Raw genomic sequence first — 18,065 nt, forward strand, 5'->3', positions numbered from 1 at the left:
CCCATGAATTGAAGAATTCAACTTCTATAGCAGGGGCCAGTTAAAGGAACACGGTTTTCAGAAGTGCTGGTGGATAACTTTAAAACTCTGCTTTTAGAGAACATTTGTTCCAGATTTTTTTTTTAAACATTCTTTTCATTTCTTCTGTGTTAAATGATATAAAATCTGTATTAAATTTATGGATTCTAAAACTGAAATGTTCCCAGTGACTGACCTTGATTAAGTGTTGAAGTGCTGTTGATGTCACCTGAGATAAAAGACGATTCCGATTGTTTTCTCACAGTGTCATTCCACATCCTCCTTATCCGACTCTGTTAACATAAAGCAGTGAGACGAAAGCATAGTAGGTTACAGGAAGATTTTTTCCTACTCATGTGCCATTATGTAGAATACTTCTGTTAATTTTAGCCGAGAGAAAACCATTCTTCTAGCACATAGCGAAAATTCCTTCTTTTTTTATTAAAACTCTAATATATTAAACTTCATTTAAATGAAACATGACAGTATAAACTTTCCTATAAACCAGCCCCTAATTAAAAGAAAAATTAAGGTGTTTTTATTAGACCAAAGTAAAAGGAAATGTTTAAAAAGAAATAATTCTACTATGCAGAAGCATGTATTTACCATCAAAGTGACAATTATGAGAAGACAATTAGTCCTTCTGATTGGAAGACATCTCAGTAGGCTTTTCATAAATAAGGTAATTAAAAGATGCTGTCAAAATCTTTGTTACCTGAGTGCCAGAGGAATAGCGAGCACTTGTTCTCGTTGTCGATGCCTTCACTGAACTGTGGGGACTCTCAGTTGGAAGTCCTCCACAGCAGTAGGAATGTCGGAAGCATTTCCCATATTCCTTACGTACCTATGGGGGAAAAAATTGCTTAGCACACGAAATAGCCTTACACATGAACCTTGCATTGAAACTACTCACTTTTCAAGCAAATAGATAATTCTTGTCTTTCAAATTGCTGGCTGTTAGCAAAACCGCTTATTTCTCCCTACTCAGTGGGAGAAATAGCAGCTACCCAGGAATTTTGAACCCATTATTTCCAAGGTATACACACACTTCTTAGAGATGACCCTGAATAATCATTACTGAGTCAGTTACAGAATTATTTTTATATCATTTTCATAATGTAGATTAATATCATTAAGTTTACCCAAATTGAATACTGGCTGAAAATAGTGGTTTTTGTAAGAGCTTTTAGTACAGAAAGCTAAGAAAGCCTGTCTTCCCATCCTAGCAGGCAAGAAAGGCTGAGCACTGCTCAGTACTGCCCTTTATGTGATGATTTCCAATAAAAAGTGCAAAACTTGCAATGCCTGTAAAGGCATTTTCATATAGAGTTACTCTGTGTAACTCATCCAGCTGCTACTTCAGATGGTGACATCTGCTCTGGCACTGAGCTCACAAACACCCCTGCCCCACTGCAGGCACAGCTCCAGCTATGCTGATGGAGGCATTTGTCAGTGTTCCAGTCACATTTTGAACCATAAGGGCTGGGAATGAAGCACCTTTCACTTTTAGGACCAAAACATAAAATTCTAATTCCTGTCTGTGTTGAATATAGAAGTATGAATATACCTATGTTTATGATTTTTTTTTTTTCTGACAGAGCAGCAAAACTAATTAATGACTCCAGTATCTGGGCTGCATTTATTCACCTTCTGTTTCCAGAAATCTACTTGAAACTTTAGTTTTCTTATGTGTGATAACGACTGCTATAAAAGTAATCAGGATCATTTACAGAGCAGTTAATTCTCTTATATTCCATGACTGCTTCACTGACTACTATTTTCAGATAACAGAAGAGCGTGTACATGTCTTGGCAGCAAGACTGTATCACTGAAAGGACACAGTGGATAGAATTTGTATAGATATGTAAGTCTAAATTCATAAATCTTCCACCAGATTACATGGGAATTTAAGTGTCTCTTCTCCAGCAATGAGACTCGTGAGTTTCTGTGAAAAGTGGGATTTCAGCTAATCTGGAAATTCTGCCTGACCTATGAATAAATAAGACAGAAAGTTATGTGTATGCAAAAGGGGACAGGAGAAAATGCAAAAAATTAAAGTGTGGATTTACATGCGTAATGGGCTGTTTTCAACTGGAGTTTTACTCACAGAATACATACTGTGATGTTTCTATAAACCACAAGGTTGAAGGAAAGCTGAATAATTTGTACTTTAAGCAAGACACAATAACTCAGCTTTTTATAAAAGTATATGGTACATATTTTAAGTCAACCCCTATCTATATCAGCACAAAAGACATGTAAAGAATGAAAACAGAAATGAAACAACTCAGAATTATAATTTTTAACCCTGTAGTCCGGGAAAAAAGGTCTACATAGATCATCACTAGGTGGTATAATACCTAAGAAAATACATTCCTGAACACTAATGGATATTAAATGCTCTAAACCACTACACAGTAGAGACAATAGCAATCAAAACTGTATTTTTACCCAAATACCACCCTCCAGGGTTGGTTTTGCCTAATGCCTATATTGCAGTGAATGTACATTATCTGTCAGGACTGCACATCCCACTGTCATTATTTCAAAATTATAGCTTGTTGGAAACTGATGGAAGCAACAGCACTATCATCTCGTCAGAACTGGAAACATAATAGTTTCCACTTCCACAATTCTATTTCTCTGTTCAATTTAGTGACCAAGTAGTAATAACAGAATAAAAAGACTACATTAGCTATGCAGACAGAGGATAGGACAATATCCAGTCAAAGGCAGTGACACTTAAAAATCTAAAATGGCAGCTTTAACATTCTTTCAGGTATAAATCTTATTGCTCTAGGTTATGCTTTTTCACACCTGACTGGTATTTTAATATTGCTTTTTGCTGACTCCACTTTATATAAAAACAATGCACAGCTGTAAAAAGAAATAAAAAAGAAATCTGTTTCTGATTTTCAAGTCCAATACAAATAGTAAAAAGGGAAACATTATATGAAACCCTAACCTAGAAATTATTTGCATTTTGAGAATGTTTGCATTTTCTTCCCTATCTTCCTTCTTCTCTTAGGCTTAATCTTCTCTTTAAGTGTGCTTTTGTTCTCTCCAAATAAGAGGAGTGTCATGTTCATCTGGGTAAAATTCTATTTACCAATCTTTTCCTAAAACACGTCTGAATGCCATTGTCTACACCAAATTTAGAGATGCTGGTAATGTTAGAGCTGGTACAGTTGAGAACATGAGCACAAGATTTTTGTATTTACACAACAATGCTTTATCCAATGGTCTCAAACCATCTTATAAATATCAGTTAATTATGTCTCTGGTGAGCTAATTATAATGGGAGTTAATAATTGCTAGGTCTCCAGCCTAAAATTGGTAAAAATATTTAGAATATAAATATTGCAAATTGGGTATTTCCAAATGTAGGACATACTGCATTTCAAGTTAAGTTTGTTTGGGTGGGATTTTTTGATGTTCATCCTTCCTCTCAACTCTCATTACTTCCATTTGTCCTGCCTTCTAACAAAGGCTGTCAGCTTTTCCATGCACTGTTCATTAAAGAACCTCTAAAGCATCCTTGGAAGCAATCTCCACCTTCTGGGGAAGAGAAGGGGTGCATGGAACCCAAAAAAGGTCCCACAGGCTGTGCCCATCACTTTCCTTCTCTCCTGCTGCTTGCTCCCCTCTCCCCTTCAAGCTTTCTCTGTCTCTCTCTCTCCTTCCAGCAGATCTGCTCCTTCTGGACCCTTCTGCTTTCATCCAGTGAAGGGGAGCAGAACTAATTTAGCTCATCCCACTCGTGAGGAACGCTCCAGTGAAGAGCACAAAGCTATTGGGATATTTGGGGGAGGCATACACTTGGAAAAAAAGTAATGCTGTCATCTTTTCCATCTTCAGAAAACTATTCCTGTTAGCAGCTGTCTAGCATTAATGACTACTTTTTTCTAAGGTGTGTCAAAGTTCATAATAAAATTAATTTTTACATCCCACTTAATTTTGTAATGAACAAGCTCACATAGTACAATCCCTGCCTATCACCCACAGTTTTATGTGGCAGCTTAATGGGATCTCAGGAGAGTTGCTCTGCCTCCATTGGAGAAAAGGAGATCATTTCCAGGCTGATATTGTAACTGATCCTTTGTTTGCAGCACTGCAGCAAAGGCAGGACTTGTTTCATGCGGACATAGAAGACTTTTAGCTCTAAGTCCAGGCTAATATGTACCACATTACCAGTGTTAAACAGTACATTTTCTATAGCAATTTTCTTCACAAAACCTCAAAACTTTTCAAGCCCAGGTTGGAAATGCTGCATCCATGTTAAACCTACCTGGGTCACAGAGCAGTTACATGACTCCCACCAGCACATACAGCAAAAACTGCTTTGGAATTCTAGTCCCCTCCTCAAACTACTTCACATTGCTAATTTTATCTCTATTTTCTTAAGAATTATGTGTGGCATTTCTAAGGAGTTAGGGAACATTCATCTGTGGTTTTGGTAACTTACTTTCTTTTGAAGGGCACAATGAAAGATGAAAATAAACATTCCTTGGAAAGCATTGAATACTGTGAAGAGATATGTCATCACCACGGTCCCCTCATTTATAAACAGCAGACCAAATGACCATGTTAGGCCAAGGAGACACAGGAGAGCAAATGCACCCAGGACCCAGGATCTGTAAAAGAAAATTAATTTTAGTAACATTACTTATGAGAATGTACTTTGCCAAATCCAATATTAACATTTCAGTTCCTGCAGTTGGCTTTTACTAGTTTCACATTCAAATGTAAAAATTCCTTGGGTTTAACCTTTTATCTATCAAAGAAAGAACAATTCCATTTAGTACTCTTAGACTCCAGTGAAAACAGCAAGAGTAGATATAACCTTTTTCTTTCTCAAGAACAGCATAGGATGTCAGAACTATTTTGAAATGCAGAAGTATAGCACAAGCCCCACCTACTCCATTGCTTTATCTGCTTTTAGAGAAGAGATTGATAAATCTGGCTTAGCCACTAATCACACCATATATTTTAAACAGTGGTGCTGCCATATGACACTAAGTAATGTAACACAAATGCATAAAGGTTAAACAGCAGATTAAAAGCCTAGAGCCCAAATCGCTAATGCTTCGATAAACTCAGCTAAACTGAAGCTAGAGGATGTAACTTCCGCATGAAGAAACCCTGCTGAAATGCGACAAAAATATGGATATTGCTTTACAGAACAATCTAAAAAAGATTCCATCATGAATAGGTTAAGGAAAAGGAATTGTAGCAAACAGCACAGAATGAAAGGGAAAGGGAATTTAGTCAGTGAATTCCACATCTAACTAATGATCTTACTTGATAAATGGCTTATTATCTTCATAGCTAGAAAGCATTATAAGCAGAAAAGAGAAACAAAATTATTAGACAGAATTGAAACAGAAATTAATAAGAGCATTTTTAATTGTCTATAAAAATTAGTCAAAATTAGGAAATTCAAAATGCAGAGGCAAGCAATTTAAAATTATAAAGGCATTATAATAGTTTAAAAGTCTTTAGCAAATCAGGTATCTCAAAAATAGTTAATTAAAATTAAGGGATATCCACAATATGACCGAGTTTGTAAAGTTAAAAATCATGCTAGAAGTTTGTTAATGTAGGGTTCTATCTTACCCAGGTAAGTCCGTATTATAGTAGCCATCACAAACACGGTAATTACTGGTGTGGATGAGAAGACAGAAAGAGGAAAAGGAAGAAAAGAGAGAGATGCTAAAGATTAGCTCTCTCTCTCATCATGCAACATGCAATGAAGCTGATACTGACCTATCTAGAACATCTAGTTCACAATGTTATCCTTACTGAAAGTCTCCCTTTGCCATTTCCAACGTTCAAAGCAGATCTGTAAGACCCTTTCACATCCAACCCTCAGTGTTAGAAAGTTGCACCATCCCTTCAGTGTTGGTAACAAAAAACCTTGAATACAACGTAAAGCTATACAGAATACAGTAAAAAGCTATCTAAAGGAGCAAAAAGCTGCCAAAGCCTTGTTAGTTATAAAAAACTTATATTACTCTGCAAAAGGGATGCTACAGTAGAACACCATGATAAAGTAAACATTTGTTAAATTAGCATGAAAACAGCAGATAATCTTCAAGTTAACAATAATAATAGAGTCAATTCTCTTGGGAGAACAGGATTACGAGTAGAAACTGCTCAGAATCCCTAAATCAAAAAGTCATTTAACAAAACAAACTTAATATAATCATATCAGCCATGCAAACAGGAACATAATTTTTGAACTGCATTTTAAATGCAAATGAAATTACTACAGTGCTGTGGTATTTCCGTGAAACAGTTTCTTGGCACTAGTTCCAGGCTGAAATTATCTAATTTTGACCGGCGTTTGTGACATTACAGCAACAATGTGACGAAAGCAGGATTGGCTCTGTTGGCTTCTAATTGACATCTGCAGTTGCTGGGAGACAATGGCATGTGCTCCTAATGAAGAGTAGCTTTCAATCAGTTCAGCAATCAGAAAATAATCATAGTTCTCATACTTGAACACAAAGCACTTACTTAATGTTTTCCAACCTGCTAGAGTCTGGTTTCAAAGTGTTTGAGTGCTTCACCATTTTGCACAATGTGATCACCAGGAAGATAAGATTCAGCTGTCAAAACAGATAAGAATGAAATTAAACTACTTCAAGTAATAGGCTGAATAATGATGATGTTATCAGCTAAACAAAAACCCTGTAGTTTATTTCCAAGTAAGTAGTGAAAATTGGTAACTGTATTAGATGGTCTGCAAATGGTGATTGCAAGTAAGAATGAGAGGATAAAAATATTAGAAGTCCTTGTTTCACCTAATTTCCCAAATGCACCACATCATCATGAACCATCATATTTAACTCGTTCAACACTTGCCATTATCAGTCTAGCTCTGTCCTCCAGCATGTTGCGCTCATCATCTGCTCACCTTTACCTGTCACCTCTGGCCCTGTTCCCCATCTCACTCTTCAAGGACTGTGGTCACCCCTTTACTGGGCTATACTAGTTGTCTTTTTATCACCCCATCCTGTTTTTGAAATGTTTTTCACCTTTGCTGGTTTCTCCTTTTTTTTTTATTACCTTTTGTTCTCACAAATCCTACTGGGGTCTTGAAAAGAGATTAAATGTAACTGGAGAAAAAGAAAAATAGAGAAAAAAAGAAGAAGAAACACAAAGATGTCGCAAATGCATCAGACAGTGCCACAGACATACGCCGGTGGTGCACCCTCCTGCTGCCCTCTTTTCCTTTGTAGTCTGGATTCTGTCGAAGTGAGACTGTGTGTGCCACTTGAAGGACTGTGGCATCTTATTCTTGTTGTGTCATTCATATAGGTAACACCACAGAAGACACTGAAGGAAATGTTTTATCATTTTCTTATTGTGAAACAGGATAACAGAGATCAAAGGTACTGGGTGCCTTTCTCCTATCGATTTCAAAGCCTGTGAAAAGCACAGCAAGCCAAATACAAGGGTGCCTGAAGAATATGGGCTGAAAAGTGGTATCCAATTAATTTCAGCAATTAGTTTGTGCTGTCCTATATCACACAGACAAGTCAGACAAAATTGTATCTTTGAAACCAGTAAGAGCCATGTCCTTTCAGGGAGAAGACACATATCCTTATCTTGTACTACAATGGTCCACATGAAGTGGCTGGACCAAAAGCCAAGAGAAGATGGAAGAATGGACATGCTTGGACATCCCTGTAACACATATGTTAGATAGAGAAACCCATTCTTATAATCTTCCATATCTATATATACATATATATCTATCTGCAACTGGTTACTGATAGAGCAGGTTATACCCAATCTCTCAATTTGGGTAGCCTTTGGTTTGAGACACCTTAAAAATTTTCACTGTTTTTGTAACATTGGGGATACCAGTTCATGCCAGAAGTGTTCCTGCAGCTGTGCCTCAATGGTCAGAAATGTCACCAAAATCCTAATAAAGAGCTGGTCTTAATCTTGAAAAAATGAGTATTTTGAAGGTTCTGATCCAAGTCTGTTAATATGACATGTATTACAGAAACAATTCTACTGCTATGGGAAATCACTCCTGCTGCTGTCTCAAAATCAGGATGGACAGCATGAACTATAATGCAGTTCTCAACACCAGAAAAGTGTCTGGCAACTTTTGACCTTATTATGCAAAGTATAACATTTTTACAATTGTACGTTGAGATTAATAGAAAAAAGTGTTTGTGATGCAAATAATGAAAATAAACTTTTATGATTGATTTCTGTTTGTGTTTCAAGAACTGGCTGAAAATACTTAACCTTTAAGCTGATGTACGTACATGGTGTAGGTTAAGCATATTTCTATTGCTGCAAAATGTAACAGAAGTGTCAATAATTCATGATCTTGGTGATTATCTTTTTTGATTCTTACAGGAAATTACTAGCCAGATGAGCAAAACCATTTCACTGTATCACTGTGATCTCTTCCTCTTATCTAGGTTTCCATTGTATGGCATAACTTCATTGGGAAACTTCACGAGAAAACAAGTTGCTTCTCTCCCTCGCCGCCTTTACACCAGACAGGACAAGGGCTCTGCACCTGACCTGACCCTCAGTTCCACATCTTTGCACACTGACTTTATTTTTCTGCATTTAAAAATGTTTCTTGCACAATCTGGTAGCTGACATAATGTAAGCTTTTTCAGCCTGCTTAAAATAAAATGCAACCTCAATTTGCTTTTTGTGAAAACAAAGAGATTAAGAGCTAAGATGCATGCCCTGTGTCAATCCTAATATGTACATCAACTTTGGCTGCAACCTATGCCTCCAGGAGTGCACAATCCAGTTCAGAATAGTATTTACAGCACAGCTGGAAGCTAATCCTTGCCTAAGTAGCTACTCTGGAGTATCTTGTATTGTACGGGCATCATCATTCTTGGATCAAAAACTCATCGATATGGCTTAGCCCACAAATGACTGGTTTATGAAACAAGAGGGCTTTATCCTCTGATTCTTTGTACAACTGAAGTGCTGGTTTGCCACACGGCAAATAAAAACTTTTATTCACGTACTGAGGTTCCTTCAGTGACGTGAGCAGACATGGCCTTACCCCACAGACTGAGCCAAGCTCCATTGCATTAGGTTTTATGTAGGTACTCAGCTCTGTCTGGGTGTATGTTCATGCTGCACCAGGGAACAACTGCACAAAGCAGTTTCTTAAGTGACACTGTAATTATAATTTATGTACAGACCCACAAAACCAGCCCACAGAAATTATAATGCTGTATCACAGCAGCTGAAAAAGTCCTTCCAAGAAAAAAGGAAAAATGCTGTACTTGAAGACAAAGTAACTATGACAACTGAGCATATGATACTTATTTCTCCATCATTGTGAAATATTGCATAGTTTTCAGTTTCAGCAGTCAAAAGACCATGGTTTGCCACTTGTTCTAACATGCTGGCATCTCTGTCACACATTATATCATTATAAAAACCCTATTTTGCCCACTTACAGATACTGTAACCAAACCTTTCTATAGATTTGTTTTTGGCTCCCTTACTGCTTTTCATCTAGAAATTGATTGTTTTGAAGGAACTCATGAGTTAAAGATTTCGGGCATCCTGCCTTTTTTTTTTTTCTTTTTTCTCATGAAAGGTACTAAGCAGTGAGGGAAGGGAACTTGTTGGAAAATAATTGCTTTTCTAAGGAATAGCCAAATTACTTTTCTTGGTGAGAAACATGTAGCGGGGGAGAAGAAAATGCAGAAAGAAAACACAGTTTTGTATTCATTTGTACAAGCAAAGCTTTTTCAGCTCTGAGCAACCTGGTCTGGCTGAGAGCTGAGCCTGTTTTGAGAAGGCTTGACCACACATCTCCTGAAGCCCCTTTCAACCTGAACTGTGTCTGTGAGGACTGAACTGTTACTGATCTACACAAATGAACCTGTAGATGTTTTCCAAGCTTTACAGACGGTCTGAGTAAGACATCTTTCTTTAAGAAGAATGTTCACCACAAGCATGCAGTACTCTGAGGTCATACAAAGGCCCACATGAATGGCAAGATGGACTTTTGAGAGCAATCTTCTAAGAGAAAAAACGGGCCTCTGACAATGGTGGCATTACATCACTTCATGTAATATAAATGGTTAGTGACTGCTGGGCCTCATCCTGACAACTGGGCTGCATTCATCCCAGATGAGCCAAAATCTGCAGCTGAACCTCTTCTTCAGTGTTAATAAAAATATATATATATATATACATTGTGCAAACAGACACACAGATGCACAATGTATACATCTCAAACAGTCCTAAAATTATACAGGTTTGGATTTGAAGATTCTGCTATGATAACAAAAAGTGACAGAACACACAGCTACAGAAGGTGGAGCTATAATATGAGATCTTTTAAAACATTAGCTGGTAATAGTAAGCAAAAATTTTGAATTGGTAGTGTTTAATTTTTGTTTATGCTTGATCTAGTTTCCAAAACTTACTGTCTACTGGAAGAGATGGCATACTGGATAGAGAACTAGCTTAATCTATACCCTGAATTTACAATTTTGTATAAAGTAAAAAAAGAAAAAAATTAGAGTATCTTCTAAAATACTAGCTCCTTGTCATCTCTTAATATGACTAGTGTAATTAGATAGAACAAAGCGAAAGAAAATTGATCTATATTAAAAAATAACAAGTTACTACTTTAAATATAAAATATGAAGAATTTTTATGGTAATAATCAAATGCAGCACCCTGGAAGGCCATGCTTGTTTCACAGGGAACACACATATGGCCATTTCTCATTTGGATTATCAGAAGGAACTGGACATGAAAGAAGGTGTAAGTAGGAAATTTGTCTTTCTGGCCCCTGAAACCTATGTAATTTTGAGAGAGGGAGTGTGTCCAACTCAAATTAACTTTTTTAAAAAGTGTGTGTACTAACCTGCACAGAAGACTAATCAATTTGAATTAGTTGCAGGTACAATGAATTAGTAGCAAAATAAAACTAGATTTTGCAAAAATTATGATAAATTTCCCCTGTAACTAATAGATAAATACCATTTATCAAGTGTCTACTATAGAAAGATAAACATGTATTATTTATAAAAATAAGTTTACAAATACAGTCCATTTTCACATGTAGGGCTAAGTTATGTGTGCATCTGTACATCCACTGACTTTGGTAAGCAATACTTCAAACAGTGAGAACATTTAACACATTCTGTGTTACTGAAATGGGGCATCTTAGAAATTTTTGCTTAGGCAACCATTGGTAGACTAATCTGTGAGCTGGGAAAAGCAAACTGCAACAGTTTTGGCTAAATTAAACCGACACCACCTGTTCCTTGGACATGAATGAGTATGGATCTACATAGCAGTCAAAGTGCTCTGGCTTTTCTGACCACAGATTACAGAAGTGCACTGTTTGTTTTCATAGCCATGAACCTGCTCAATGGAATCACGTCCGCCTTGAGCTTAGCAGCTTAAAATTCATTCCACACAGCCCGCAGTGCTGACATGGATACGATAAGACAGAAGAACAGGAACACCACTCTGAAGTAACCTAGCTGAACTGCACATGTTCTGACCCTTTTTGAACTCCCTGGAGCTTTTGTTACCTGGCAAATGCAGCTCTAAAACTGCTCTTGTATCTCCAGATCTTTGCTCTTAGCCATGCAGAAGCCTATTTCTCCCTGGGACTGGCAGCGAGAGAGGTGCTCTCTGAAGGCTTCTAAATGAGTGTGCACACTGAACTCTTACTGAACGGAATTAATTATTAAAGATGCAGATGGAGCTGTCCAAATGATAAGAACAGCTCCTGACGTATCATGATCCAAGCTTTCATTAAACCATTTCAGGCATACTAATGGTTTCCCACCGCTCATTACTTACATGCTCTTTTCTCATAGATATAATAACCCTGGTGCCCAAAGGCATGACAGGCTATAGAAATACTGAAGTTAAAAGTTCCTCAGAAGATGTACTGAGGAACTTCATACTTCCCCCTCATACTTCACATTCTCATTTTGTGCAAAAATGTGCACAGACACAAGTACAAATGCTTATAAATTCAGAAGAAAAAAATTGTAGATTAAAATAGAAAGCAATACTGTCAAAAAAGAGTTTATGTGCATTGACAGTACTATTAAACTGAGAAACATAAAAGTGATTTGAGCAACATGTTAAAAAGCTTACCAAAGAGAAATTCTCACATGCTACTGACACTAAGTAAGCTGCACTACAAATATAGCTCTTTGGTTACAGTGCACATGACATATTATTTTTCAGCCACTACACTTGTCACACTTCCTCCTCTGGTTTCTCTTGCTTTCTCAGCTGGGACGATTAGAGGGCAAAGCAATTGCCAGAGAAGAATTACTCCCAGGAACTGTGCTGTGATTGCTACCTGCTGTTTCATATTTTTCAAGTTGGGAATACTGCTCCCAAAAGCCTTCTGCGTCTCAGTCTAAATGATTTGCTGGAGGATAATAATGTCATGGCCAGTAAATAATAGTGAACTATGTCTGTACATGGTCAATATGATTAAATGTCCTTCACCTCTATTCTCACTCTGACCTGGTTACGAGGAAGTGAAAAAGCCGTCAGCAAAGCCCAAGGCTTCCCATGTGAAATGCTATTTTAGAGGAAGGGAGAGAAATATCGGTGGCTTAGCAAAATACCCCCAGTAACAATAAAATAAGGAACTACAAACAAAAAGCAAAATTATCACCACACAACCAGAATTGAGGTGACTTAACTATTGCAGCATGAAACTCAGAACAATTTCCAGAACAATTACAACAACTGCAAGGAGCAATTTTATGTTGAAAAATACTGTCTATCATATTGAGCATACTAAGCCTATCTTTCTAAAACTTTCAATTGCAATTGTAGGTTTAATTAAAAAAAGAATCCCCATCATTCTGAGATATGATTTAATTTGAATGTATTTAGAATAAACTGTACAGTTATTATGGTCTATACTTAAATCTTACAAACACTATAATTTTTCTAATTCATCTCATACACACATAAGTTTTGGCATCTATGCCCATGTCTTTGAAAATATGCCAATGAACTCTAACAATGTCTACATTGTACAACTATCTTTTCTTAAGTGACCGCTCAAGGATTCAAATAGTTTTTGATACAAACAGAGTAAATGGAACCAAAACCTTGGCCAGGCACATTTTTAAATAGAAATTTCCATAATCAAAGTATCAGTTTGTACTGTAAGTACAAAAAGTGCTGAAATAATATGTCTGGAACATAGATCTATAAAAATCAAAGAAATTTCAAAATTATGCCTGATGCATATGCTTCACACTGAAAAAACAGTATTTCTGAATATGGAAAAATACAATTCCTGAATTTTGAAATTCAAGTGAACTGAAATTCTGTTAACATTTCAAACTCTACTACTGTGAAACAGCAGGAGAACATGCAACTATTTAAAATTTCAAAAGCATGAAAACAAATTAATTAATCCTTCCAAACTATCAGCAATTATGAGAAAAGCTCTCTATGTACATAGGCCATGTCCCCAGCACCAACCTTCTACAATATTTCCCAAGTATAGTCAGGCTTTAAAGATGCAGAGCTAGCAGAGAAAACCAAAATGAAAGGCAAAATGCACATCTCGGATTCACTTTCCTCACAAATTCCTCCACTGTTTAGTGTTGGTATTATTAGTCAGAAATAAATGGGAGAAGTTTTCTCCCTGGGTTGACACATGACTAAATGCTTTTTACCTGGAAGTGCTCAGAGAACTGGTAATTGATGTACGAATGCAACATTCTGTGTTACGTGGACACTGGGGCACCCAGCTGTGGGTGCATAGATGGGTGTGCAGGCACACAGTGACTTCAGCAATGAATTTGCACAGGCTTTCTACTGGTTATTTAACAGCCCATTATTTATGCTAGAACAGAGGAACTTCTATGTCTGACAGGCACTACATGTAACACAAATACGCACAGAAGTAGTCATGGAAAAATGTGCATATGCAAATACACTTACAAATACTGTGTAAGTGAAATGGAACATAAAATTTATTTAATTATCCAATGCATTAGAATACCCTTTTGAGATAATTATGTTGGGTAATTAGCAGTTAAATTCTAGAATGTGTACAGTAGTGACTCAATTGAAAGCAATAATAATGGTTCCTTTTAAAAAACCCCTGTGTTTAGTACTTCATTGATCTTTCATATGACTACACATGTCAATATGACCTTCAGAATTCAAGCCATTAGGAAAAAATGGCTATGCTGAAGTGCCACCACAGCTTTGACAATTAATCATTTGGTCAGCACTCTTTAAAGATTTCTACATATTTATATAACCATTGGTCACATTACAAATTGTTTATAAACCTTTTCATGGAATGTCTTGTGAATAAGGATGGCATTGAATGAAATTTTAAATCTTTTTAGCTTTGCTGTGAGGCAACCTAAAAGGAAAGGGAAAAACAAAGTTCTTACCAGAATAATAAAGGTAACAGGTCCAATGAAACTCCAGATAAAATAGTTATCTACATGTAGCCAGCAACTATTGTGGAAAAAAGAGAATGAAAAGTGAAAGGTGCATTAGCATCACAGTCCAATAAATTGAAAGTGCGAAAATACTTCTTAAGGTAACATTTTGCCAATAAACAATTATGAACATTGCCCAGTATCACTTATTCCATGGACAATACCTAACCTGAAACTCTTCTGATGAACCTTGTATAACAATATGACTGAAACTGAAAATCTCCTTTCAGTCAAAAGGTTTGGTGACAGGTGCTATCATGGACTAATGAAATTAACGTCAGTAACTATTTTTTGCAGGCTTCCCATGTGATCTTCAAAATCTGCTTTTAACTTTATATCATATGTGAAGTGCTCACTCCTGAAGAATATGAGACAGAAAATGTTCAGATGCCATGTTTTGCTGAAAAACAATATGGTATAAATAACATGCCCCATCTGGGAGTTGAACAGTAGAAAAAGAATACGTAAGATACCAGACTAAATGATGTGTAAACCTGTTAGGGCAAACTTCACTTAGCAATTCATTTTTCATACAGCCCAGTTCCCTGCTGAATTCTCTTATTTGTCTTTCATCAGTAGCAAAATCAAGCAGCTTTCTTGTAGTCAACAGTATCTTCCCGTTCTGTAACTAATTTCATCAAAGGACAAAATAAACACTACTGAAAGGCAAATTCATGCCTCCAGCAACTCAAATCCTCAGAAATGTTTTCTGTCTACCTTCTGTCACTTCCTATATATATCTGTATTTTTGTAAATAAAAGGCAGTGGCTAATTTTAATCCCACTCTACTCGTCTGATAAAATACTATTAAAATAAAACATAGAGGTTGGAATATTGTACTGCCATAATTCAGGCTGAGAGCTAGCCAGAGGGGCAGCTGAACAAAGAGATCTAATGAAGCATTAGCTTAAAACTGGGTGGTTAAGCTTGTCAGATACTTTAAGTTCGGAAATTTTGCTTAATATACATCTGAGGACAAGAAGTTATTTACTTTTTCAATTTGTTTCAGGTCAATCTTCTGTGTTAAAAGAAAGACCATAATTTAGAATCGGTCTCTCTAGAGTACAAATCCCCTGAACCTAGAGAATTACAAAAGACTTGATTGTAATTTGTGCACAGCATTGCCATTCTCTTACCAATAAAGCTTTCAGATGGTATTTTAGTCTGTCAGGGACCCTCTGACAGCTAATAGGCTTTAAAAAATTATTCACTTGAAAAACACTCAGGTCACTTGCAATTACTTACGCTTTCTCTGTTCCGTAGCTCTTATAGTCAATAGCTGCTGAAACACCCACTACTGTAGCAGGGAAGAGGTAGCCAGCAACATAATAGTACTTCTTTCTAGAATATTCACTTTCAAATACTTCTACTAACATTAGATAAAGCTGCACTCCTTCTAGACACATCCAGGCAAAGGCTGCCAGGAAGAAAAAGTGTAAGAGACCTGCAAAAACCGGACATGCAATCTGCAAAGAAAGAGAGAGATGGAAATGTAAACCACAAAACCTTCACATCATTACCTCTCCAACTGATCAGTGTGCAAGAAAACAGCAGATAGTTCTATTAGAAATCCTTCACAAATTCAGGAGCATTTTTCCTACCTCAAAACATACTCTGAACATTTAAAAACACTAATATGTGCTCAGTAGCTAGAGAAAATGAATTAGCTGAACAGTGTGAATGAAGATAAGGAAATTGCACCCTCATCTCCCAATGATCAATTACAGAGTGGACTTTTTAATTTTATAAGCAACTTTTTAATTTTGAAACTGGTATGGTTTTAGGACTTACAGTTTAGATAATCCTAGACATGAACAGTTGGCTCTCTATGCATAATGTGATACTACTTATTTAAAATTATTAAATGTCTGCCCAGTCATTTTTGTCTGCTGTAATTTGGAAATTTCTACTGTTGTAACAGAAATCAATTTGGATTCTCTCCCCATTGGTCAAATTCTGGATGAAACTATGCTAGATTATTAAATTTCAACCCAATGAATCACATCAGAATTAATTTTACCAATACTACCAAAATACCTGCTTGAATGTGAAGTGTAAAAAATGTGTATACAAATAGAAAAGGCTTTGTACTAATATATACATAAATGTAGTCAATAGCTGTTAAGACATTTGAATATGTATAGGAAACATATATGTTCCTAATAGTCAACATTCAATTTCATCTCCTTTTTCAAAAGTCTAACCACCTGCTTTGTTAATAGTCAGTGTTTCTCAACTGAAAATGAAAAGCATATTTTGGATGGATATAAATACTATGTATGAATACATCTATCTTATTTTCATGCTGAGCTTTTATTTCAGCCTTGCTGTGTTAGAATGCTGAAAACTTGTCAGTGTTATCATGTTTTAATTCAAATCTGTTTCAAACAGTCATTTCAGAGAACAAGATCAGTACACAGAGAGAAAACTTACCTTGTACTCTGTCTTATCGATGCCTATTAGGAAAATGAACTCAGCAATGAATAGGTTGATACAAAGGTTCTTGTGAATAGTGTTACGATCACTTTGCAGGCCACGGAAAAAACAGAATGTGAAGATGCAGATGGCCAGGCAAACAAGAGAGATGACAATTCCCACCCAGGTGATGACAGTGAGGAGCAATTCGTGCACTCCATCTTTGTACTAGAAATAACCAAGAATGGAAAAAATTAATATGACTCTTTATGAGTATAAACAAAAACCTATTTTCACAGGTAGCATCCAGAAAAGTTACTTGTTCATTACATGAGATGGGCAAAATGTACTCAGTAATTTCTCAGTCTCATGTCAGCTTCCCAGAAGAGCAAGATCAGGATAAGTAGAAGAGGAGGAAGGTCTGAGAGAAAAATGTGACTATTTTATCTAGATTAGATAGCATTTTTACTTTTCCTATGGCTTACTGGAGACTGGTTGGAAATACGAGCAGAGAAACATAACATTTTTAAGGTACCACTAGACTGATCCAAAGAGAGAGGAGAGCTTTCCCTGGGACTTCCTATGAGGGCACATGTTCTTTCCTACAGACCTGCAACTCCACAGCAGAGAAGAAAGCAATGTTTTTTTTTTACACACTGATCAGGACAAAATGCAGAATATGCTGCACGTGTGATTCCGGCTTCAATCTCATATTTAGCTAAAGGAGGTTCCTTACTTCGGTTCTTTGCAGCAACCTTTTTGAATACAATGGCTTTATGAGAAGTCCCATATCCCTGCAAATATTGCATGGTCTGGGCCCCCTGATATCCAGGAAGTGTTTTAAATAGACAACAAAATTTCTGACTATGAAGAGGTGTTTAAACAACCAGTATGGAAGTTCCTTGACCTTCCTCTTTAAGGAGAGCTGGCACTTGTGCTTCCAGGGAACAGCAGCCACAGCTGTTTCTACAGATACTCTCCATCTGTACTGAGGGAGAGTCTATAAAACAGTTGTAAGGTTGGTCAGTAACTTTAAAATATGGCTTGTAGAAAACTCTTGTCCTTCCTTGTTATTTTTTTCCTCTGTTATTTTGCTTGCAACTTTATGGATGAGGAAGAAAAGTGCTGCAGAAAGCAAATTGCTTAGGAAAG

General features: G+C 36.6%; 1 protein-coding gene across 19 annotated transcripts in view; it reads right to left on the reverse strand.

Annotated features, from left to right (window-relative positions):
- Window positions 1-18,065, reverse strand: part of ADGRL2 (adhesion G protein-coupled receptor L2) — a 176,984-nt gene that overhangs the window by 10,217 nt on the left and 148,702 nt on the right. For 9 of the 19 annotated variants that reach the window (XM_017729997.1, XM_017729993.1, XM_017730010.1 and 6 more), the window contains 9 exons: window positions 16,932-17,141; window positions 15,744-15,964; window positions 14,448-14,514; window positions 6,538-6,629; window positions 5,635-5,679; window positions 5,320-5,346; window positions 4,484-4,652; window positions 734-862; window positions 215-311 (listed from right to left, as the gene is read on the reverse strand). In XM_017729997.1, the coding sequence (XP_017585486.1) occupies window positions 215-311; window positions 734-862; window positions 4,484-4,652; window positions 5,320-5,346; window positions 5,635-5,679; window positions 6,538-6,629; window positions 14,448-14,514; window positions 15,744-15,964; window positions 16,932-17,141 (1,057 nt within the window). The remainder of the gene's footprint in view (window positions 1-214; window positions 312-733; window positions 863-4,483; window positions 4,653-5,319; window positions 5,347-5,634; window positions 5,680-6,537; window positions 6,630-14,447; window positions 14,515-15,743; window positions 15,965-16,931; window positions 17,142-18,065) is intronic. The other 10 variants (XM_017730000.1, XM_017729998.1, XM_017730002.1 and 7 more) reach the window with 2 other exon arrangements.

Source organism: Corvus brachyrhynchos, unplaced genomic scaffold (assembly GCF_000691975.1).
Source record: "Corvus brachyrhynchos isolate BGI_N302 unplaced genomic scaffold, ASM69197v1 scaffold101, whole genome shotgun sequence".
Lineage (NCBI taxonomy): Eukaryota > Metazoa > Chordata > Aves > Passeriformes > Corvidae > Corvus > Corvus brachyrhynchos.